The sequence below is a fragment of the Aspergillus aculeatinus genome (genome assembly GCF_003184765.1).
Source record: "Aspergillus aculeatinus CBS 121060 unplaced genomic scaffold BO66scaffold_29, whole genome shotgun sequence".
NCBI classification, from domain to species: Eukaryota; Fungi; Ascomycota; class Eurotiomycetes; order Eurotiales; family Aspergillaceae; genus Aspergillus; species Aspergillus aculeatinus.
In genome coordinates, this window is record NW_020291498.1 from 329,998 (window position 1) to 351,503 (window position 21,506).

Genomic DNA, 21,506 nt, shown 5'->3' on the forward strand with positions numbered 1-21,506 from the left:
CAGAACAACACTCCACATACACAACACACATAGCATCCACCAACCCAGTCCCTCCTCCCTTGCAAAAATCCCCCAGGATCCCCTCACCCATAACACCCAACCATGCCGAAACCCAAAGTCCTCCACCTGGGCGACCCCATCCAATACAACCACGACCTCTACGCCCAGTTCGCCGCCAGCTTCGACGTGATCCGGCCCCCGACCGCCGAGCGCGCCCGCCCGGAATTCAAGCGCGCCCTGCAGGAGCGCCGGTGGGGCAGCTTCGACGCGATCCTCCGGCCCTTCTGGAACACGGGCGGCGAGATGGGCAACTGGGACGAGGAGCTGATCGCATTGCTACCGGAGACGGTCAAGATCATCGCCAGCGCGGGGGCCGGGTACGACTGGGTGGATGTGGAGTGTTTAGCGAGATACGGTATGCCCGCCCCGCCCAGTACGGGTTATATGGATTGCGCTTCACCCCTCCCCTACCCTTGACCCCGTGCCCCAACACACACAAAGATCAACCCCAATACTAACGACTGGGTGATTGAAGGGATAACCTACTGCAACGGCGCCGCGGCGTCCAGCGAATCCGTCGCCGACGCCACGCTCTTCCTCATCCTCTCCGTCTTCCGAAACCTGCGGTGGGCGCACGCGGCCGCGCACAGCCTCTCGCCCGTCGCCTTCCACGACGCGCACACGCACTCGCCGCTCACAGCCCGGAACCCCTCCACCCAGACGCTGGGGATCGTGGGCCTGGGGGCGATTGGGCTCACGATCGCGCGGAAAGCCCGCGCCGCGTTCCCGGGGATGCGGATCGTGTACCACGATCTCGTGCGCAAGGCGCCCGCGGTGGAGGGGAGTATCAACGCGACCTTCAGCGAGACGCTGGACGGCGTGCTGGGGCAGGCGGACTGCGTGGTGCTCGCGACGCCGTTCGCGGGGCGCACCGTGATTGATGGGGCTGCGCTCCGCAAGTTCAAGAAAGGGGGCAGGCTGGTGAATATCGCGCGGGGCGGGTTGGTGGATGAGGAGGCGCTGGTGCAGGCGTTGGAGGAAGGGCGGATCAGCGCGGTGGGCATGGATGTGCACGCCCGGGAGCCGGCGGTGCATCCGCGGTTGGCGACGGATCGGCGGGTGATGATGCTCAGCCATAATGCCGGGGGCACGGTGGATACGCATGTGGGCTTTGAGCGGTTGGCGATGGAGAATGTGCTCGGGTTTTTGCTGCGGGGGAGGGCGCTGACGCCGGTGAATGCGCATTTGATACAGAGTGAGAAGGGTGAGAAGGTGAGGAGTTTGTTGTGATGATGTTGTTGATGGTGGATGGGAATAAGGGGGTTATGGGAGAAATCTGGATTATTGTTCATCTTCTTTTTTTCTTTTGGCGGCTCTATAGGTATAAGTACAGTACAGATACGAACATGAAATCAAACCTCTGGCCACACGCTATCCGACGCCGATTGATTAACACACAAGCGCACAGCGCATCCATCCACATTTAGGTGGTGCATCACTCGTTGTAGTGGTATACCTAGAATCGGTTAGCACTTGCTTCTACAAGTCATCCGGGCCCTGGGGGAAGCACATACAAAGTAATCCGGCAACCCAAACACCTCGTACCCCAACCGCTGCGCCATCTTGGCGAATCCCTCCGTCTCTACCAGATGATAGAACGGAAACGCTGGGAACATCGCCCCGTCGCGGTGCACGTCCGCCTTGACCATCAGCGCGGTCCCGCCCACGCCATCCAGCCGGATCTCCCGCCCCGGTTGCGGGTAATCCTTGTTGGCCAAGTAGGCCATGAGACTGCGGTAGGTGGGCAGCTCCGCGTAGCCCTCGAGCAGGATCTCGTCGGGCCCCATCGTGTCCGCCAACTGCTGCGCCGTGGCGCTATCGATCCACGAGTTGAAGTCGTACGGCCGGACGTCCATCTTCTTGGCGTCCTTGTTGTAGTAGCGCTGGAAGCAGTTCGGCACGATGACGGGGCGGTCGTGGCCCGTCAGATCCTGGATGAGCGAGGGGGGCGTCTCGATGATGTCCGAGTCCAGCCACAGCACCCACGAGGTGGCGGGCCCCAGCGTCGTGAACAGCAGGCTGTTGCGCGCCAGGCTCATCGACTCGCGGCGCGCCTTCTGGTTCTCCAGCTTGTGCCGCTCCTTCTCGTCCTGCGACTGCAGCGGCGGCTCGAAGTCCTGCCGCAGGATGCTGACGCTGGCGAACCGGTCGGCCACCGGCCCGTTCTGGGTGACGCTGATCGCGTGCTCCAGCGCCGCGACCGCCGCGTTGCCGTCCTTGGTCTTGGGCACGATGAACCCGACCGAAATCAGCTCGTGCGGGTAGCTCAGCGCCACCACGTTGTCCCAGTATTCCTGGTAGAACCGCGCCAGCGGCGTCAGGATGAGCACCCGCTCGCCTTTCCGCGCGGCGTCGCTGGTGCTCGTCAGCGCGTTCAGGTTGTAGTGTTCCACCGGCGGCGCCGCGGCGTGGCCATCCTCGCGCACAGCCTGGGATTTGAGGAAGGGTTTCGTCGGGGGTGACAGTGGATGCTCGGCCGCGTCTTCACGGCGGAGTTGTGAGGAGTCGAGGTCGGGGGGTGCATTACCGGCGGCGGCGGCGGCGGCGGCGGAAGGGGATGGGGAGAGCAAGAAGCACAGGAAGCCGAAGGCTAGCAAAGCCGCCAGTAGCAAGGTGATGGGACTAGTGCGACGCATGTGGCGTGCCGCGGCCATCATAGCCAAGCCCGGCTCAACTGCACAAAAGATTAATTTGCGATGGGAGTTGCAAGGGGGATTGTCGTTCCTTTCTCGTATTCGAGGGATTGCAGGGAAGCAAAGTAAGCGATCAAGGTGGTTTTGCAGCGGTCGGTCGATTCGGAGCTGGGTCGACGAACAGGATTCGGGGGATCCGGTGGCTTGGTCTGGGCCCGACAGGAAGTAGGTGCGGTACGAATTGGCAGCGGAGATTTAGCCAGCAAGAGGATGGAAAGAAATCACCAACCGTGCCCCAAACATACTGTAGAGAGTGAGTGGAGAGAGACTGGTGGGGTTGGGGAGTGTGGAGGGAAGGAGGGAGAAGAAAAGGTGAAGGAAGATGCGATGATGGAAGATGTGGTTTAATGGCAGGCTGCCGGGAAACGAAATGGACGCGCGGACCGAATCCAGTGCTCGTTAAGTTAGTTACTGTGTAGGTACGGTAAGTAATCTGCTAACTTAAAGATCTGCATCCAGCTAAAAAGATGCCAAGCCAGGCTTGTTCCCAGCCGTTGCATTGGGGCCAGATCGCGCCGCATGCGGCCGTTGCACTGCAGAGTGAACTGCCATTGTTGCCATAATTAATTAATTCATGGTTCTATTCGAGTTATTCTAGAATGTGTCTAGTCTAGTCTAGTCTAGGTAGTGTCGTTAAAGCGCATTTATAGTACAGTACTCCGCGTATGCTATACGTATACCCATTCACGGCAGCGAACGCATCACCCCCTCGAATGCAACCAGAGCCATGGCATTCGCCGGGAATGCTCGCAAGAAACACGGTACAAATCCCCTCCAGTATCCTTTGAATCCTCGCTCGCGATACACCGCGACCGCCGCATCTTTCCACCGCCGGAACTTTCGCTCCCCGTCCCCAAGGGCCCCGCCCATCGGGTCCGTCATGAGCCGTTGCTTCACCACGTCCGACGGATACGAAGTCAGCCAGAAAATCTGCGCCGAGATTCCACCCGCCCAGAAATTGATCGCGGGCGCCGACAGACTGGTCTTCTCTTTCAACATCCGCGTCAGAACATCGTAAGAACCCCACCAGAAGAAAAAGAACGCCCGGAACACGATCGTGGCGCAGAGTCCGCGATAAAGTCCCGAGATTCCATGCGTTCGAAGCTACCAGAAACACAAATGTCAGCACACTTCCCGTGTCCACGACAACACCAGCAGCGCATTGAAGCGGGTAGCGAGTGATTATAGCCCTTACCAATTTCCGCACGCAGTCGATCGGGCCCGAGTACATGCGCTTCGTCTTGTCCGCCGAATACTGAATCTGCAGTCGCGCTTTGACGTGTTCCACCGGCGCCGCGATGAAGCTGACCGTCGTCCCCGCCATGATGCCCGCGATTCCGTGGCCGAAACTCGGGAGGGTGGTGGGGTCGGTCTGGCGACCGCTGAACGGTGTCATCGCGCGTATGTGCGGCTTCGAGAAGACATTCTCGAGGAGTAGGCGGCGGTATAGCGTCAACGACCCCAGCATACTGAACGACGATGGGACATGGTCAACATCCGGTAGTCCTGTGGTTTAGGCTTCCAAAATTATCACAACAGGACTTACACCGAATCCATCACCATCCATCCGACCAGCGGCGGCGTGGCTCCTTTGTATAACCCGCTTACTCCCTCCTTGCGCACCGTCTGTAGTACACAATCGACCGGACCGCGGAAGTGTGATTCATGGCTGGTCTGTAGGCGTACTTTGACCGTATCGAACCTGCGATCGTTGATCAACAATTAATTTTGCGGAATGGGGTTCTCGGGTGGAGGGTAAAGAAACGTACGGATGTCCAACTAGGAAGCAGCAAAGGCGAATTAGTTTGTCTCTTCTAGCAGCGCCAAACGCGGATACTTGAAAAATACGTACCTGTTAACTTTGCGATCCCGGAGAACACGCCCGCAACAAATCCCTTGTAATCGCGCTTCGAGCTCGTAGAGGGAGGGGGCACCCCGCTCTCTGTGCCGGCCTTGGCCATTTTCTGTGAGGAAGGGCGCTCCGCCAGACTGGTTGTTGGCGAGGCGACAGGGCTAGGATTTGACGACATGGGCGGCGGATGGTTCTGAGTGTGAGGGGGGTTCAATCTTCGAATGTAAGGCCAGTGAGGCAATTCGAGTGGCTGCACCTGGCCGACAGGTATAAAACTCGATCGGGATGTGCGTTGGGGGTCCGTTATCGGACTACAGGATTGAGGATGGGCTAATAGATTCGAATGTCGTCCATGGATTGCGAGAAAGACAAGGAGATCAATATCACAGCTCGAAGTATCAGTAGACAGTCTATGCAGTTCCTCTGGGGTTGGAGGGAGAAGGGATGCAGTCGTGGGGAAAGATGAAAAAGATGGGGGAGACAAATAAGATGAGGAACAATTGATTGAAGATGCGGCCCCGCAAAATCCGGCGGCTCGGGGAGTTGCAAGCCAGCTCCGGGCGGCAAAACTGCCGGTCGACACCTCGGGGTGGCTACTCCTTCCGCATCAGTACTAGTACATATACCTTACGGTGATAGTCGTCTCAAGACCAATGATCGATAAGGATACCAATATCAATAGATAAAATGCTTGGAACATTGATCGCGGTCAATTTCTATTCCTATTCCAGTCTAGCCACGAGGAAGACAGTCTGTTTCTGTACAGCCCCCGGTAAAGTGAAGCTGAAGGTGAAGTAGATGTTATCTCGAGAAATCGAGATAACTCCGAGAGAGGAGAAGATGTAGGCAACGGTAAAACCAGAGAAAATTCGTGTGTAACACAGTAGCCGAAAGAAAAGAATTGAAAATGTCTGGGTTTGGCGATATGGGGTATAGGCGCATGATCTCATAATACACGAGAAGACAAAAGAAAATGAGAATGAAAATGCAATATGGAGGAGGAAATCAATTTCTCACGATGATGTGGCTGTTCAGTAGCCCTTCAGCCCTTTTCTGGCCTTCTGCCGGGCCCGCTCGGCCTCGCGAGCGATGAGCTTGTCCACTGCATCAGGCGCCGGGCCGGAGTAGTGGCTTTCGCGAGCAGTAGGGTCAGTGGTTGTGCCCGAGCCCAGATAGCCACCTGCATCCTCGAGTGCGAGAGGTGTAACTGGTCCAGGGCTGTTCAGCGGGTCGAGACGTGGTGCAGATGGACTGGGTGAGAGTGGGCGTGAGGGAGCTTTGATAAGAATGTTTCCATCCGCCAGATCTCGCCACATGGAGTCGCGAGAGCCGGCTGACGCACGGTATCCGTGCTGTCGGGGTTGTCGAGGTGATGGAGGCTGCGCAGACAGGGTCTGAGAGGTTCCAGAGGACTGATAAACAGCGGGATGGAACCGTGGCAAGCTTCCCAGATGAAAGGCTGGGGCTGGTTTGGATGAGTTTCCGCCCCGGGCGCGCGATGGCTGGGGGGAAAGAGGGCGACCAGCTGACGACATGGCAGGAGTAGCGACCGGCGCGTACAATGTCGAGCTATCAGAGCGCATTCTGGACGGTTCAGAGAAGTGTGAACGATGCCCTGGACGAGATGGTCTTGTATGGGTTGGCTTATCACGACTTCTCTCGATGTGCTCACGGTGGGCGAAGTAGTAGCCCTTGTCAAAACGTCCGGTCAACGGGGTCACGGGAAAATCGTGATCGTGCGTGATATGGGATGGCTTTGGTATAGGTATCGGACGAGAGGCAGAGTGGTTGAGATTGAGACCCGCGAAATAGTCTGTGGTTTCCGAGACGGGTGACTGGGGGGACGGCGGACTATAAGTCGACGAGGTGGCCGTTAATTCTTCGAGGGATGACAACGAAACTCTGGTGGGGTGACCGTGTCTCGCAATAAGAGTCTCTAGCTGATCTCGGGCACGAAGACTAGAGGGACGTTGGGAAGGCGATAAAGGCAACGAGGAAAGATTGGCTAAGAGCACGCGATCAGCATGAATCATTGGGAATGTGCAGAACAAGCGCAGAGCCAAATGCCACACGTGTCCGGCGGGGGTAATCTTAATCTCTGCCCACAAGTGAAGCTGAAACAATGGAAACAGGTCATCGAAGGGTCAGTTGGGATAGAAGAAGAATGCAAGCAACCCAAAGAGGAGAGTGCATTCCACTAGTACTGTAGAGGGGGGGTGGGAAGATCTGCTGGCACAAGGTGGGGCAGAAGGATGATTTGACAGAAGGCGCACAACGGGCGAGTGAAAGACCGAAGTCGAAGAAGAAGGACTTACCACTGGTCAATGGTGGGGAGTGAATTGAACTGTAGGAGGAGGACGGATAGAGAGAGGGCAAGGAAGATGCAGATGAGGAGGAGGCTGAGGGGGAGGAAGGCGGAAAGGCAGCCATTGAGGGTTTTATTCTGGAGATTTGATTGTCTGTCCCTTTTCGTACCGTAATTTTTTGGGGGGGTTTCTGTTCCCTGTTCAAATTAAATCCCGCTTTTTTTTTTGTTCCAACCAGTACCGAGAGTGGGTTCAACGGTTCAACCGATGGGATGGGATGATTTGGATCCAGGCACCCCGGATGCCTTCTCCTGACAGCGGCTCTTCGCTGCCAAGTCAGGCAACCGACTGACTGTTTTGCCTGATGGTATTCTCTATGCGGGGTCCGTTGTTGTTGTTGTTGGTGTTGTAGTTTGTACAGTAGATGTATTTGAGGTTGTCCCAGGATTACGGATACTATTTCGACTTGGATCTTGTCCTCGACCGAGGGGGGGAGGAATTGTCACGCAGGGGAAAAAAAGAAAAGTTCGGGTCTGTGTCTAAATTGATCGTCAGCTTGCGGGGAAACTCAAACAAAGTTGACAAACGTAAGAAAATCAAGACCCAAAAAAAGCCCATGGCGTCATGGCGGGAGACGCGGGAATCCATTGTTGAGGGGCAGGCGGGTAACTTATGGTACGGTATGTATGCATCTTGGATCATCATAAAAGGGGGGTTCCACTTCTTTCCGTTGTGCTGCTGCTGCTGCTGCTGCTGCTATTGCTGCGATCTGCCCTCCTTCATGTCGAAGGATGTACTCTCCATGCCAATAGTGTTTGTATGATTCAGGGAAGTTGGCCAAGAAACAAACGAGAGATGCAGCAGAAAGGAAAATCTCATGCACGACCTACCGATCAAGTTCCTATCTCATTTGGGTGTTGGTTGCGAATCGCATCAACGATTGGTTCCTGTGGAACCGACGGGCGCTAGTCACAATCGGGCTAGCCTTCAATGACTGGCTCCGAGCTGGTAAGATTGGAAGGTTGTGTAAGATGAAAACAACTTTGTCGATGAAAGACGCCAAGTTGGCTCCGGTTATTGGAGTACACAAGCGAGGAATGGTAGGTAGGTAAGTGAAACAACGAAGAGGGGAAAGAAGAATGGTAGGTGAGGCTAGTGTGGGTGGTAAAATGATGGCTGGTCACACCTCATGTAAAACAAATATTTAGTATGGTGGGAACAATAAGGAGGAAAGAATAGGCTGATTGACAACGCATGAGGGGGTCTTGGCAGGCCTGAAAAGGATTCATCGGTCGTGTTTCAATTCAAGCAGGTATCCAAATGAGTATGTAGGTACAGTACATAAGTGAAATACCTCAGGCAGCCAGGCGGGGTTTGACTAAGCGGAGGCAGGGCGGCGATTAAGGTAAGTGAGAATAGTGAATATGTACAGTACTTCGTACTCCGTGCAGTACTCGTACTTTGTAGATCGTTGTCGGAGAGTTTGTACGACAGAATAAGTGGCCAGATTACTCGTTCCCTGCATGGGGCTCGGATCAGTTTATAACCTTGGAGATTGCTGCGGAAGGATCCATTTTCCTCCCGCCTGATGCCTCCTCGTTCTGTCGTTAAAACCTGCTGCAACCACACGCGGGAAACTCGGGTGACCTGACCTGTTAGTTCTACCACTATCACCAAGAATAATCTGAGTCAGGACACCGCTTCATCTACAAGGGTGAAGAGTGACTACAGTGGAAAAATCGACGATCTCTCGCGCCGCCCTTAGTCTGGCCGACCGAAACCGTTTGGTCTCAGGCGAGTCTAGAGTGAGTGACTAGCTTACCTTCTCGTTTCGTCCAGGTTGGCTCGTTCTAATCACATCCTGATATCAGTACCACCTCTGCCGATCCAGATGTATTCAACCTTGAGAGGCTATTGGCTGCCGGGGGCTATCACACATTGTTTGTGGCTGATAATGAAGATGGTGAGAGAGGATCATGCAAGCCATTGTCCATTGTTGACAACCCGCGACGACATCCGCGTGTCGTAACCCCAGATCCGAGCAGTTCAGACTGCACAGTCGATCTGCAGCTATCTGTGCCACTATGGACTGGGTTATCACTTCGGACGGGTGGGGAGGACGGGACTTAGGGCTGGAACTTTTTTCATCCTTCTACCAGACTCCTAACTGGGTTGAGAGGGGAGGTTCGATTTGATGGTGCAAGGATATGTCCCCAGCACCATCAATACCGGGCAAGCTTAAGAGAGTGTCTTGCGTCCGACATTCTGAGTGGATGACTGGTGCCATCCACACGGGGCAGCACGATCAGCCGACTTGAATCAAATCCTCCCCTCCACCACCGGCTTGCGCGCTTCACATTACTAATTCAGCAGGGCATCTTCAATAGTCCTGAGTCGTCACCTTTTAAGAAACAAGTCTGTGAGTCACCGAAACCTCGCCCACAGCCACCTCTAGATTGGTGGGAAGACCCCGAGTGGTTTATTCTACTGAATAAAGGGAAAGACTGACGCTCATCCATCATCCGCCCGTGAAACTACAGATAAACACCTTTACTGTAACCCATGTCACTACTCGTAGAGATTCGATCAATCCGGATGGGCGGAACACCCTTGCCCGAATGCGCAGGCATCCGCATAAAAAACCTAGCTCGCACATCAAAAGATCGCCCTACCACAGGACCTTCGCAAAACTTCTTGTAAGAGGATAACTGGTGTCTCTTCGGGAGATCGACTAGGCTGAGGAACCCTAGCTACAAGGGCTTCTGATGAGCTCAAGTATAACAATACATGTATTGATGACTCCGACACCGATGGAATCACGCGTCACCGAGGCAATCTATTTCGCAACACGCCACACAACTGTCTTGTCCACTGTGACTGGAACTGCCCCTGCCCAGCTCATCGATGCACACTGCCCTCCGACCTGCGTCACTCGCTAATGTTACGCTTTCTGTCACACCTTTCCGCTGGAACTAGCTATCAAATAATATACATCGCCCCTCATTCATTGGCGCCCTGGAAGATCGTTTCTGCAGGTCGCCAGATTCGGGAACATGACCATGTAAGTTGCTTGCCTGCCTCCTCGACCTTCTCTACGGAGCACTCCTACCATCAACTGGAGTCAGTTGCGCAGTTCAGTATCGGCTTGACTTGAGTAAGTTCCAAGTTGCCAACCCCACACACAACCGCGGGAAAATAGGCCAACCATTCAAATCGTAGGACAATCCCCGCCCCTTCCCCCACCCTTGCAGGCGCATTCCCTCGGCGATGATTAGGTAAACCATCTTTTAGGTGGTAAGTTAGTGTGTTCATCATCCATACAAAGTAATACAAGTAAAGTCCGACATTCAAGTCCCGAGGACCTGCACTAGTTTCGCACCCCTCCTGGAGGAGCAGGGGCCACTTCGCTTGTTCCTGTGATCAATTCTGATCCCGGCAATACTATACCTAGTCGCGTCATAAGCCAATTGCATGCACTGGAGTGGATCAACGGGTAGGAGCGGATAAGCGGAGAACGGAAGTTGATTGTGGCTTTGACACTTTACCAAGGCCCCAGTCCATGGTAGCCAATTACTCAGTATCCAGAGACCAGAGCCATACGTATAACTGTCTCAATTGCATTCATGTGCGATGACGGAATGGCGCGTGGTGCTTTCTTACCTGAATATAGACATTGTAGTCTTTTGCTCCCCGACACGGCTATGAGGTTTCACGCTATGGGGAATATTGTTCTACTAGTGCTGAGAATTATTTATCCTGCCTGTTTATCCATTGAGGGAAGTATGCATAACTCTTTCATAATTTTCTGGTGAAACAATTGTGCACATGGTTCTGTTCATTTCATCCTATGCAGGTGTCTTCTGTCTTTGTATGGCGTCAGGATCTGTCGAATCGCTGATTACCTACTATGTACCAAAGAATCTCAGGTTTGTGAAAATGACTGTATGGCGTATCCTGACCAGAAGGAACTGCTTGCAACTACGACCAGTGAGTGCTAAAATGCCTCTCATGTTGAGAACACGGGAAATGAAGGATATTCTGCATCGCCTCAATTAGGCCAGCATCTAGAAGTGCTGTGTGATCAGAGATGGTTTATGGAAACATTGATATTCTGCCACCCGCAGTCACAGTAGTGTCAGTACTCATACATATAAGTGCAGATAGTGGGTCCCAATCTGTTTGAGGGTCTCCCGCGTGCATTGGGCAAGTTCAGGGGTGTGCTGCAACGTCAATCTCTCGCTTGCTTCATAAGAGACGTGATACGGACGACAGACTACAAGCCATTTTTGAAAACTGCCTTGACCGTCTACTATGCTAAGGAGAGGTGGCCGACGGGGATTAGTTCCTTTGGTTCAAGTGTGTTTGTAGTGATGGCCAGCATTGATTTATGATAGATGCGGTTTAGCTCCGAAAACTGGGCATCCGGTCTCCATTCAATGTGCCTGGTATATTCTTCCTAGTAACTCAATTTGACCTTCGCCTACACCACAACAACCCCTTCTAGGGCTGTCTTAACCTAACCATCCAGTCAACCCTTGATCCACCGGAATACAAGTCCCATTGATCAAGCTTGACCCTGGCCCGCAGGTGATCGAGAGACAAAGATCCGCCACCTGATCGACATCGCACATTGCCAGCTTAGCAGCCGTCATCATATCCATCGCCTTGTCTTTACCTTCCATGTTCACTCCTGTCATGAATGCATCCGTGATATTTGTGTCCATCCCACCCAGCATCAAAGCATTACACCGAATGCCCTTGGAGCCATAGAATGTGGCCGTGTTCTTAGTCAAGCCCACCAAGCCATGTTTGCTCGCCGTGTACGCAGCACCTACAGTTGAGTGTGTTTAGTTACCAATTTGGGGATTGAAGGATAAAAGCACTGACCCGCCGCAAAGCCTGCCTTCCCAGCCACGGACACGATGTTCACGATGCGCCCATCCACCACGTCCCTTTTCAGCATATCCTGCACCGCCAACTTGCTGAGCAGATACGGCGCCGTCAAGTTCACCGCGATCACGCGATTCCAGCGGTCCTCATCTAGCTCTCCGACGGGGTCAAATCGGTCCATGATTCCGGCGTTGTTGATTAGGATGTCCAGCTTCTGAAACCGTGCGACGATCTCATCGAAGAGGGTCTGCACGTCCGACGCGGAGGTAATATCGGTCTTCATCGTCAGCAGTCGGCTGGCACTGTCTCCGATTGCGAGTTCTTTGGATGTGTGATCGAGGCGATCTTGGTTGATGTCGCAGATGACGACGTTGGCGCCGGCTTGGAGGTACCGCGTTGCGATAGTCTTGCCCAGCCCGCCTGCACCGCCGGTCACAAGGCACGTTTTTCCGCTCAGGCTGATGGACATGTTGTTTCAACTTGGGTGATGTCTTCTGCTCAATATCGTAGCTCGAGATCAACGGCGGAGTTTATATACTTTGGGGCTCTTCGAATCGAAACAGTATTTCCGCATTCTGCGTATACGCCTCCCCTCATCTCCTAGAATTCTTCCCCTGATCTAGTTTTCACAGGTGTGAAACTTCGGTTATTAGCCCCGAGGATCAGTCAAGTGGGCGCTTGAGGGGGTGAAGCCGCGTCTTGACGGCCATGGAATGTCGTATTGGCGTATTCGGCTCGTCTGGGCGGCGAGTGGGTCCTTCTGTAGCTCTATGCTCGTCTCGCAAGGAAGGGAGGGATACGCGAATACGCGTGTGGAGATACTGCCAATCTCGCAGCCTGGAGCCGACACATCTGCTGCATGTTTGACAGTCCGTTGCTTTAGGTGCGGGACTTGTTGTGGATAATTTCTTCTGTGGTCATTCCTGAAGTTGACCTTGCTCGTCGAGACCTTAAGTGAATATTGTCGGCAGCCCGTCCGGCTGCTCACCGCCCACCTTGATCGTTTCTGGCCAATTCCTCTGGATAACCTCGCGTAGCGGAATTTATCACTGATTCATGTCCCCGACAAATCCATCCTTATCGATAATCAGTTGTCGAGAAAATGACCCGAGAGATTAAGACGCCCTGGGCCATCGTCGCCAAACTCGTGACATCTCTCTTCTCCTGAAAACTGCGCTAGACCATGATTGATTATGGTTGTGAGTCTGCGAGCTCAATGACGACAGTTCCTGGTGTGAGTACTATCTCTAGGCAAGTCACAGCGGCAATGGTGAAGACCAGGCAGATGACAAGCGACGTGACTCTGAATAAGCTCTCAGAAGTGAGGAAGCATCAGGTGAGTCGTTGCTTGCCTTGTAGCTCGGAATTGAGTTATCCTCGGATTCAAGACAATCACTGACCTTGCGGCAGTTGCTTACCTTTCTATGTTTGGCATGACACGGTCAAGACATCGGATTCGAGCCCTATGATAAACATTTTCCTCGGCCATTTCACATTAAATGAGTGGTCTTTCCTCCATTGAGATTGACTCTGATATCTGGGACTTCCCCGCGTTCAATCCGTCTTAGGGCGATTCTTGTGGATCAATCGGTCTTGAATGCACATCATGAATTATTCTGGTTTAGCTCAGACAGGGTCCAGACTATGCAGAATCGCGCATTCCCGGAGCTTTTGTCATCGAGCGACTCGATGTAACGCCGATCGCCGAGAGATGGCCATAAGTATTTGCGTTGTGGTAATCATTGTGTGTCTGATCTGATTTGCGCCTCAATCAAGGGGCCTCTCGGCTTCTGACGAGCTTGGCTTGTGAGTGGCACCACGGAGATGAGAGTAATCGGTAATCCGTTCATGAGACAATGGCGGAATATTCTACATCTATTGAATGAGGAATCCTTGTTGTCATGATAAGCTTATCATCATGGGATGGCTGTTACACAACAGGATGACTTGGAGCGCAAGGGAGGTTGTGCTATTTGTCCCTGACTCTTAATGCTCCACCGTGCATCGCGAGAACCTTCTCTTTTGGGTTAAATTGCAGCCACCTGCCGGTTATCTTATCGCCCCCCGATTATCGCTTCCCCAGTTTCATCGGCATTGGTCAAGTATCTACCAAGTTCTTAGTGAAACAGGCGGCAATTGCAGCCCTAATGCTGTCTCAACATCGTGCTTGCCGGTTGATAAATAGGTAGCTCTGCTACGCTCATCCCTGAGTGACTAGCTGCTCCTGTTGACTACATCCACAAAGCATAGTGAAGATGCTTCCACAAGATGATGAGATTCAGCAGATTCCCCCTGCATCGGCGGGGGAAGATGTTCGTTTGGAGCATTTAGGATACGAACAAGGTATGGATGACCAATGACGATAGTCCAAGACATGCTGACCATCTATCATCATGAAGAGCTCAAACGGTCCTTCGGGCTGCTGGGTATGATCGGTTTCAGTTTCAGTGTAGTCACCTCGTATGTCTCGGTCCTCCCAGGGTTATTGTACGATATCAACCTGCTAACTTGACGGTCAGCTGGACGGCGCTTAGCGGTGTCTTTATCGTGGGAGTGACCTCGGGTGGTCCACCTGTCATGGTTTTCAGTTTCATTGGAGTCAGCCTGCTCACCCTTGCCGTTGCCATCCCCATGGCGGAAATGTGTTCGATGTATCCAGTGGCAGGAGGTCAATACTCGTGGGTTGCGGCATTAGCACCTCCGAAGATCGCCCGGGGGCTGTCATATGTAACCGGCTGGTTCATGCTTATAGGTGTGCTTGCTCCTTTCGTGTCTAACATCCAACCCATATCTAACCAAGAACTGTCGGAAATTACAGGCCTCCTTGCGATGGGCGCGACCAACAACTCTATCGCCGCCCAGTTTGTCCTCGGGATGGCCAACCTCGTCTTCCCGTCCTATGAAATCCAACGCTGGCAAACGGTGCTGGTCGCCTATCTCGTTGCCCTCCTGGCTGCGGCCATCAACATCTGGGGCCCGCACCTCCTCAACCGCCTCGCGCGCTTTATTCTGATTTGGAACATTGGCGCCTTCTTCATCACAATCATCGTTCTCCTCGCGACCAACGACCACAAACAACCCGCCTCGTTCGTCTTCGTGAACTTTCAAAACACCACGGGCTGGGACAAAGCGATGGCCGCAATCGTTGGCATCCTGCAGGCCTGCTTCGGGATGTGCTGCTATGACGCGCCCTCCCACATGACGGAAGAGATGAAATCGGCCTCCAAGCAGGCGCCGCAGGCGATTATCATGAGTGTGGTGCTGGGCGCCGTCACCGGGTTTGCGTTCCTGCTGGTGCTCTGCTTTTGCATCGGCGACATCACCGCGACTGCCAACTCGGCCACGGGCGTCCCGGTCATCCAGATCTTCTATGATTCAACCGGCAGCAAGGCTGCCGCCTGTGTGCTGGCCAGCATGATCGCCGTGATCGTCATCGTGGCGGGCAACAACATCCTGGCTGAGGGCTCGCGCTGCGTTTACGCCTTCGCCCGCGACCACGGCCTCCCTTGCAGCACATGGCTGGCCAAGGTGGACAAGAAGAGACAAGTCCCGGTGAACGCTGTATTGTTGACGCTCGTCGTGCAGCTGGCGCTGGACGCGATTGATTTCGGGACGAGTACTGGCTTTGAGACGGTGATTGCTATTTCCACTGAAGGGTTCTGTACGTTGCTTGTCTCTTTCTTCTGCCCTCCTCACCCACTTTCAACATTATCACAGTCAAACTAACCCTCTGACCCAAACACAGACCTTTCCTACGCCACCGCCCTCGCCAGCCGCCTCCTAGGCTACATAACCTCCCACCAGAAGACAATGACCGGCCCCTTTGCCCTGCCCTCCTCTCTCTCCATCGCTCTCAACGTCCTCGGCCTGCTCTTCCTCCTGTTCGCCTCCATCACCTTCAACTTCCCCACCACCTACCCGGTCACCGACGATTCGATGAACTACACCAGCGCGGCTATCGGAGTCATCGCGCTGATCGCCCTGGGGACGTGGGTGAGCACCGGGCGGAAGAACTTCACGGGGCCTGCGGGGGGTGCCGCCTCGCAGGGTATGGTGGTTGAGACCGGGAAGGTTGTGGAGGATGTGGAGCCAGAGGGGATCTCGGCGGAAATGGAGAAGAAGGGATGAACTTTTGCGTATGGTACATGAGTCATTGTTTGAGTATCTATGTGAAACTTTCGATGAGAATCTGCTTTGCCGGTTGTTTTTATGTGTAACCTAATTGTATTGCAAGTGGTGCAGTGGTAGTCTACATGAAAGCGTTTAGGATATTTCCCGAAACATACCTATGTCTCGGAACTGACCCTTTGGCAGATTGACCACGTGACGTTACAAGACTTGTGTACTTCCTCCCTGGCATAGTGCTGTTGCTGAAAAATTGGGTCGCGAGTCTAGTTCATTGATGTCTACGAAAGAAGATAATCTATGACTCTAGTAGCACCTTTGTTCATTGATACTGTAGGCGGGCCACTGCTCTGATCGTCTATGTACTGTACAATAGACGTGGCTCCGGTCAGAATCGATCATTTTCATCCCAACCAAACTGGTATCCCGCGAAGTAAGTAGGGCCGGACATTGTTCATATGACCCAAGACAGACACAGACACTTTTAGCCCAACAAAGAACCCCCGAAGAAGAAAGAAGAGGAAACTCAACGCCATACTCGCCAAAATGCAAAGAGAATTTTGTATCAGGACACCCGCAATCATGACCGGCTCTTCTCCCACTTGGTGATTCTCCGCTTCAGATCGCCCGCGGTCTGCTGCATCGGGTTCAGTCTCCGGTCCCGTGCCATGGCGGCGTAGTTGTCGCCGTGCTTCTCCACCAGCCGCAGAATCCACTCCTCCTCTCTCTTGCTCTGGTGGCGGGGCTTCTTGGCGGCGACCTTGCGGCTCTCCAGGTCGGCCTGGAGCTCGAGCTGCCGGACGATCTCGCTGTCGGCCGTCTGCTTCGGCTTCTGTTGCGCACCCTCCGCCTCCTCGTCGTCCGACAGATCGTTCAGCGGGTCGTTCAGCGGGTTGCTGCGCTTGTGCTTGCGGCCCGCCACCTCGATCTCGTCGTCGTCCTCGGGCCGGATGACGCGCAGGATCTTGCCGGTCTCCGGGTCGCGCTCGACGCGGATCTCGCTGGCCGCATTCTTCTGCGCCACCGCCGTCGCGCTGCTCTTGATGTGCAGCGAATCCTCCCGTTCGCGCGCGACGCCCCCCTCCTTCGTGGGCCGCTTCTCGGATCCTCCCGTCGGCGCATTCAGGCGGTGCACCAGCCCCAGGTTGCGGTAGTTTTGCGTGAGGGTTAAATCGCGGTTCCTGTTGATTCAAGAAAAGAAATCGCGTGTTAGCTGTGTGTGTTGCTGCGCAGGTGGGGGGCTGTGGAATGCTTCTGCATCGAGGGAGAAATCCCCCGTCGCGGGGATAAGTGGTTGGTTCGTACCAGTTCTCAGCGATGATGGCATTTCCCAGAACATTGATCTTCTTGCGGCCATTCTTCAGGAGACCGGTGCGCTTGGCCTTGGCCTTGGGCAGACCGGAGCGGTTCTTTCTCTTCTGGCGCACGTTGGTCATGGTGTGTTGATTTTGATGGGGGTTGGATTGGTTGGTTGGAGTGAGTGTCACTTGGCTGGCTGGCTGCCTCAAAAAAAAAAAGTTATCGGGCCTCCCGAAAACTTGTGAAGGCTGTTTGCATTGCTCATCTTGGCATGTTTGTCTCCCGATTGATAAGGAGAGCAAAGATCCGGAGATCGGGGGTTCCGATGAGACCAACACGCGCTCGCGCCGCCGCTTCCTCCGCTAAGGTGGACTAAGGGTCTTCTTACCTACTATTTAAATTTCCCCCCTCCCCCGGTCAGCTCAGCTCTACATGACCTGTCCATAAACCTGCTTCTTCTGTTAATTGCCCCGCTGGATCTCCTCACGGTCATGGTTTCCACTGCGTCTCTGCCAATGCGTCGCATTGGCTTGGCTCTTGCCGCTGGGGTAGTCTTGTTTTCTGCTTTGGCTGTCGCTCAAGATGCTATCTCCGTCGGAGAGCTGTCCGCAGGGGAGATCGAGGATGAGTTGCAGGTGAGTTTGTCTATCTTTCGTGGCTCCCGCCGGCTTTCCAACTTAGCCATACACTCGTGATTCATTTAGACCTGACACGATTTTCAGAAATGCCCCTTGGTCGAGTCCCTCAACGAGCATAAGCGCGCCACGAGCCCCCAAACCACCAGCCTGATGTCCAAGATCTTCGCGGTCCTGTTCCCCGGCAGCCCAGCGGTCAATGCGATCCTGGCCACCATCTACATCTCTGGACCTCCCAGTACGCCGGCCCCATCTCCTTATCTCGATCCCCCCAGCTGACATACAAATACCTCCCGCAGACTTCCTTCTCGCCCTGTGCCCCCCGAACATCGACCCCTCCTCCCTCTCCGTGATGGTCGCCTTCGCCGTCGGCGGACTCCTGGGCGACACAATCTTCCACCTCCTCCCCGAGATCTTCCTGGGCGAAGACGCTCCCGACCACGTCCGCTTCGTGATGGTCGAGCCGAACCGCAACCTCCTCCTGGGCCTCGGCATCATGGTGGGCTTCTTCACCTTCGTCGCCATGGACAAGGCTCTCCGCATCGCAACCGGCGGCCAGGGGGGTCACTCGCACTCGCACTCGCACGAACACGAACACAGCCAGATCGCACCCTCCGCCACAACCACGAGCAGCTCCGCCACCACCAACACCACCACCAGCAACAACGTCAAAAACCGCAAACCCGCCGCCGCGTCTCCCCCATCATCCTCCACTTCCCTTGTTGCTTCGCCCGAACCCGCCACCAGCACCAGCATCAAACTCGGCGGCTACCTCAACCTGATCGCCGACTTCACCCACAACATCACCGACGGCCTAGCCATGTCCTCCTCGTTCTACGCCTCCCCGACCATCGGCGCCACCACGACTGTCGCCGTCTTCTTCCACGAGATCCCCCACGAGGTCGGCGACTTCGCCCTGCTGATCCAGTCCGGCTTCTCGAAGCGCAAGGCCATGGGCGCGCAGTTCGTCACGGCCATCGGGGCGTTCCTGGGCACCTTCATCGGGATCGCGGTGCAGGAGTTCGGTGGGAATTCTGTTGCTGCTGCCACCTCTTCCGCGCCAACGGCGGGTCTCCTCGGCACGAGTCTCACCTGGGGCGACATGCTTCTCCCCTTCACGGCGGGGACGTTCCTGTACGTGGGCACGGTGTCGGTCATCCCCGAGCTGCTGGAGACGAGCGGCAGGGACAAGCGCACGGAGGTGAAGCACATGATCACCCAGTTTTTGGCGGTCGCGGCCGGGGCGGGGATTATGTTGTGGTAAGTTACTCCCCTTACTCTCCTTCTTTCCTTCTGCAAATTACTTCCGAAGATTTGGTGACTTGTGATACTGACGGTGTGGTATGCTAGGATCTCCTGGGATTGAGGTTACGAGAGCAGAGATTGGGATGTGTGATGTGGTTTACGTGATGAGGGGATTGTATTGTTTAGATCATGCTCGCTTTTGGATGATTCAGGTGTAGACTCGTAAAAAAAGTTAAGGTTCTGAGATGAAAGTGCATGCGCAGTCTTTGATGACATTGGTAATTTTTCACTGCCCACCGCACACTTGACGTAGCAGGGCAGTTCCTCCCATCGCCCCTCTTGCATGCTATGTGGCTCGTTTTTTAACCATAATTCAAGACATAGGTAAGCGCTATGGTACCAGACTAAAGAATAGCAAGAAGATAGTCGAGTCAGTCCTCCTCATTCTCGGATCGTTATCGTCACTTCAGGTGCCGGGGATTGTAGATCCAAAACTCAATACGACTACAGGATGGATAGGGGCACCGAACTCCATATCCTCCGCCGTGGGCACCTGAATGCATGCCCACAGTCTCCGGTCCGCGTCACCAAGACGCCCGGCCACTCCCCACCCCCGCGACTGAAGGTGCCGGTAGATATCTTGTGACGCGACCGTCCAGGTAGCACTTCGACACCACGGACACTGCGAACAGAAGGCAATGCGCGGAGGACATCAGGTTCCTCAGCTGCAGGAGATACGCCACCATGCGGCGGATTTCGCTGGCCAATACGCATAGTAGTGTCGATGAGACGGCACTGAGCGTCGATTGGGTACCGTCCTGGCACAGCGTCCTGGTGTGGGAGAATGAGTCTGCGGATATCGTCAATGCCACGATCCAGAAGAGCAGAACAGTTTTGGCCGCGGCTAGATTTGGCGAATTCGTACGGTGGCGGGTGAGCGAGGCCATCTTCCGGGCAAGGTAGTGGCTGTGGATTGGCAGGTCGCAGCCACGCTGGAGTCCCAGGGCACAGGAGGTCGCGTCTCTGAGGAGCGGCTCTCGCTCAACCCATCAGGCAAACATGTGCGCAGCCTTTCTATCAGGTCGAGACAGTGTTGGAGTAAACATCTGGGCGGCTGCTTCCTTACATTCGGAACGAGGCTGGCGGGAGATTACGTCCAGCCTTTGTTGCAGCCGCACGCTTTCAGCAAGCAAAGCGAGCATCGCGTCGAAGGGTCTCGCGGTTCTGTCTCGTGTCAGGCACTCCCGATCCCCGTCGGTGGCCTTGGACGGGCAGGTCGTGATGCAGAAAAGCCCGCACCTGCTGTTAGCCCAGATGAAATCGAAGACAGCGGTGAATTCCGCCCCTTTGGGCTTACTGCGGCCAACTTCTGTCGAGTAATGATTGTCCTGGTCAGCTCTCGAACGGGATGGTCCCTGAAGGACCTATGATCGAGAGCCGCCGTAGCGCCCCGTGCATAAGTCAGGCAATTGTGCAGAGAAGCTTCGCCCGTTTGCGTTGTCTGCCGGTGGGGTCTGTGTGTCAATCTCCCCTGCCCAAGTGCATTTGTGTCTTCTTCAGATCAGTCACATTACCTCGTAGGTGTGGAAGACGATGGTCGTGTAGAGTACGTGAGGCGTCGGTGGGAGCCTCTGGCGGAGTATCCACGCCATCACCCTCAGCGCATCGCTATATAATTCCCCGCCGTAGTTCATCAGCGGAAGATTGTTGGCTTTCTGGGCCGAATGCGCACACGAGGGTCATGATAGACCGGTCTAGAAGCGCCGACTCGCCGCTAGAGATGGAAACCGCGCGATGAGGAAGTACCAGCTATCCCCCCCTCGCGTTGAGATCATTGAGATTGATATCGGACGCGAAAGAAGGTGTTTATGAAGGTCGAAAAGAGCTGGGTTCGGACTTCAGTACCCAGATCCAGAGGCGCCGGGAGGGCGAGCGGTTTCAATTGTCCGAGCATCTGGGCTACAGGCCTTCTGCTTGTCCCGGAAGCATCGACTCGAGTAACGAGGGTATGGTGAAGGAAATGCCGATTCGTCTCGTAGCCTAGACATAGCGTTTCCCTCTTGACGCATCGTGCACACTCGGGCTTCGCAGGGTCGCACTAATCAAGGGTGACTGGGTTAGTATTACAATGTTTGCAACCCAATGATAGAAGGAGTGGACGAGACTGCACACACATACTCTGACCCTCCGCTGTCTGCAGGCGGTGCAGCCCCGAGATTGGTAGGGTATCCCGCCCATCGGGGTATGTTGAGTCGGGGACGCCCAAAGAGAGAGAGGGGGGCAATCAGGAAGTAAGGCAAGAATTAGGTTGGTAGTATCTGATCTCACGTGGCTAGGAGTCAGGTACGTACCGTCCCACAAACTCGCGCATTCTGCTTGGTTGTCCTTTTATTAGCAATGG

At 54.6% G+C, this 21,506-nt stretch overlaps 10 protein-coding genes across 10 annotated transcripts; 3 read left to right on the top strand and 7 right to left on the bottom strand.

The window, feature by feature from the left end:
- Positions 1-102: 102 nt before the first annotated feature.
- Positions 103-1,290, top strand: BO66DRAFT_375925 (D-mandelate dehydrogenase-like dehydrogenase; the record flags this gene model as incomplete). Its single annotated transcript, XM_025645677.1, has 2 exons — positions 103-415; positions 536-1,290. The coding sequence occupies 2 exons, from the start codon at positions 103-105 to the stop codon at positions 1,288-1,290; spliced, it is 1,068 nt and encodes a 355-aa protein (XP_025503142.1).
- BO66DRAFT_375927 (alpha-1,6 mannosyltransferase subunit) lies at positions 1,240-5,054 on the bottom strand. Its single transcript, XM_025645678.1, has 7 exons — positions 4,606-5,054; positions 4,523-4,532; positions 4,300-4,455; positions 3,949-4,222; positions 3,442-3,857; positions 1,575-2,784; positions 1,240-1,516 (listed from the first exon to the last, which is right to left on the bottom strand). Exons 1-7 carry the CDS (start codon positions 4,781-4,783, stop codon positions 1,496-1,498), a joined length of 2,265 nt encoding a protein of 754 aa, XP_025503143.1. The 5' UTR covers positions 4,784-5,054; the 3' UTR covers positions 1,240-1,495.
- Positions 5,055-5,274: 220 nt separating this feature from the next.
- On the bottom strand, positions 5,275-5,691 carry BO66DRAFT_104439 (uncharacterized protein). Its single transcript, XM_025641779.1, has one exon. It carries the CDS (start codon positions 5,553-5,555, stop codon positions 5,328-5,330), a length of 228 nt encoding a protein of 75 aa, XP_025503144.1. The 5' UTR covers positions 5,556-5,691; the 3' UTR covers positions 5,275-5,327.
- Positions 5,295-7,077, bottom strand: BO66DRAFT_392525 (uncharacterized protein). The gene is made up of 2 exons (XM_025647538.1): positions 6,921-7,077; positions 5,295-6,610 (listed from the first exon to the last, which is right to left on the bottom strand). The coding sequence occupies exons 1-2, from the start codon at positions 7,033-7,035 to the stop codon at positions 5,637-5,639; spliced, it is 1,089 nt and encodes a 362-aa protein (XP_025503145.1). The 5' UTR covers positions 7,036-7,077; the 3' UTR covers positions 5,295-5,636.
- A 4,208-nt stretch (positions 7,078-11,285) lies between these two features.
- Positions 11,286-12,717, bottom strand: BO66DRAFT_472110 (SDR family NAD(P)-dependent oxidoreductase). The gene is made up of 2 exons (XM_025652926.1): positions 11,799-12,717; positions 11,286-11,742 (listed from the first exon to the last, which is right to left on the bottom strand). The coding sequence occupies exons 1-2, from the start codon at positions 12,268-12,270 to the stop codon at positions 11,423-11,425; spliced, it is 792 nt and encodes a 263-aa protein (XP_025503146.1). The 5' UTR covers positions 12,271-12,717; the 3' UTR covers positions 11,286-11,422.
- Positions 12,718-13,808: 1,091 nt separating this feature from the next.
- BO66DRAFT_104499 (putative GABA permease) lies at positions 13,809-15,990 on the top strand. The gene is made up of 5 exons (XM_025641780.1): positions 13,809-14,144; positions 14,201-14,261; positions 14,321-14,553; positions 14,620-15,462; positions 15,547-15,990. The coding sequence occupies exons 1-5, from the start codon at positions 14,057-14,059 to the stop codon at positions 15,927-15,929; spliced, it is 1,608 nt and encodes a 535-aa protein (XP_025503147.1). The 5' UTR covers positions 13,809-14,056; the 3' UTR covers positions 15,930-15,990.
- A 240-nt stretch (positions 15,991-16,230) lies between these two features.
- On the bottom strand, positions 16,231-17,414 carry BO66DRAFT_351465 (nucleolar protein 16). The gene is made up of 2 exons (XM_025644743.1): positions 17,232-17,414; positions 16,231-17,107 (listed from the first exon to the last, which is right to left on the bottom strand). The coding sequence occupies exons 1-2, from the start codon at positions 17,360-17,362 to the stop codon at positions 16,507-16,509; spliced, it is 732 nt and encodes a 243-aa protein (XP_025503148.1). The 5' UTR covers positions 17,363-17,414; the 3' UTR covers positions 16,231-16,506.
- A 163-nt stretch (positions 17,415-17,577) lies between these two features.
- Positions 17,578-19,365, top strand: BO66DRAFT_351468 (Zn(2+) transporter YKE4). Its single transcript, XM_025644744.1, has 4 exons — positions 17,578-17,860; positions 17,948-18,098; positions 18,160-19,120; positions 19,211-19,365. The coding sequence occupies exons 1-4, from the start codon at positions 17,717-17,719 to the stop codon at positions 19,224-19,226; spliced, it is 1,272 nt and encodes a 423-aa protein (XP_025503149.1). The 5' UTR covers positions 17,578-17,716; the 3' UTR covers positions 19,227-19,365.
- Positions 19,366-20,195: 830 nt separating this feature from the next.
- On the bottom strand, positions 20,196-20,901 carry BO66DRAFT_104557 (uncharacterized protein). Its single transcript, XM_025641781.1, has 2 exons — positions 20,680-20,901; positions 20,196-20,606 (listed from the first exon to the last, which is right to left on the bottom strand). Exons 1-2 carry the CDS (start codon positions 20,797-20,799, stop codon positions 20,340-20,342), a joined length of 387 nt encoding a protein of 128 aa, XP_025503150.1. The 5' UTR covers positions 20,800-20,901; the 3' UTR covers positions 20,196-20,339.
- Positions 20,564-21,373, bottom strand: BO66DRAFT_392531 (Zn(II)2Cys6 transcription factor domain-containing protein). Its single transcript, XM_025647539.1, has 3 exons — positions 21,284-21,373; positions 20,680-21,203; positions 20,564-20,606 (listed from the first exon to the last, which is right to left on the bottom strand). Exons 1-2 carry the CDS (start codon positions 21,341-21,343, stop codon positions 20,937-20,939), a joined length of 327 nt encoding a protein of 108 aa, XP_025503151.1. The 5' UTR covers positions 21,344-21,373; the 3' UTR covers positions 20,564-20,606; positions 20,680-20,936.
- Positions 21,374-21,506: the final 133 nt, after the last annotated feature.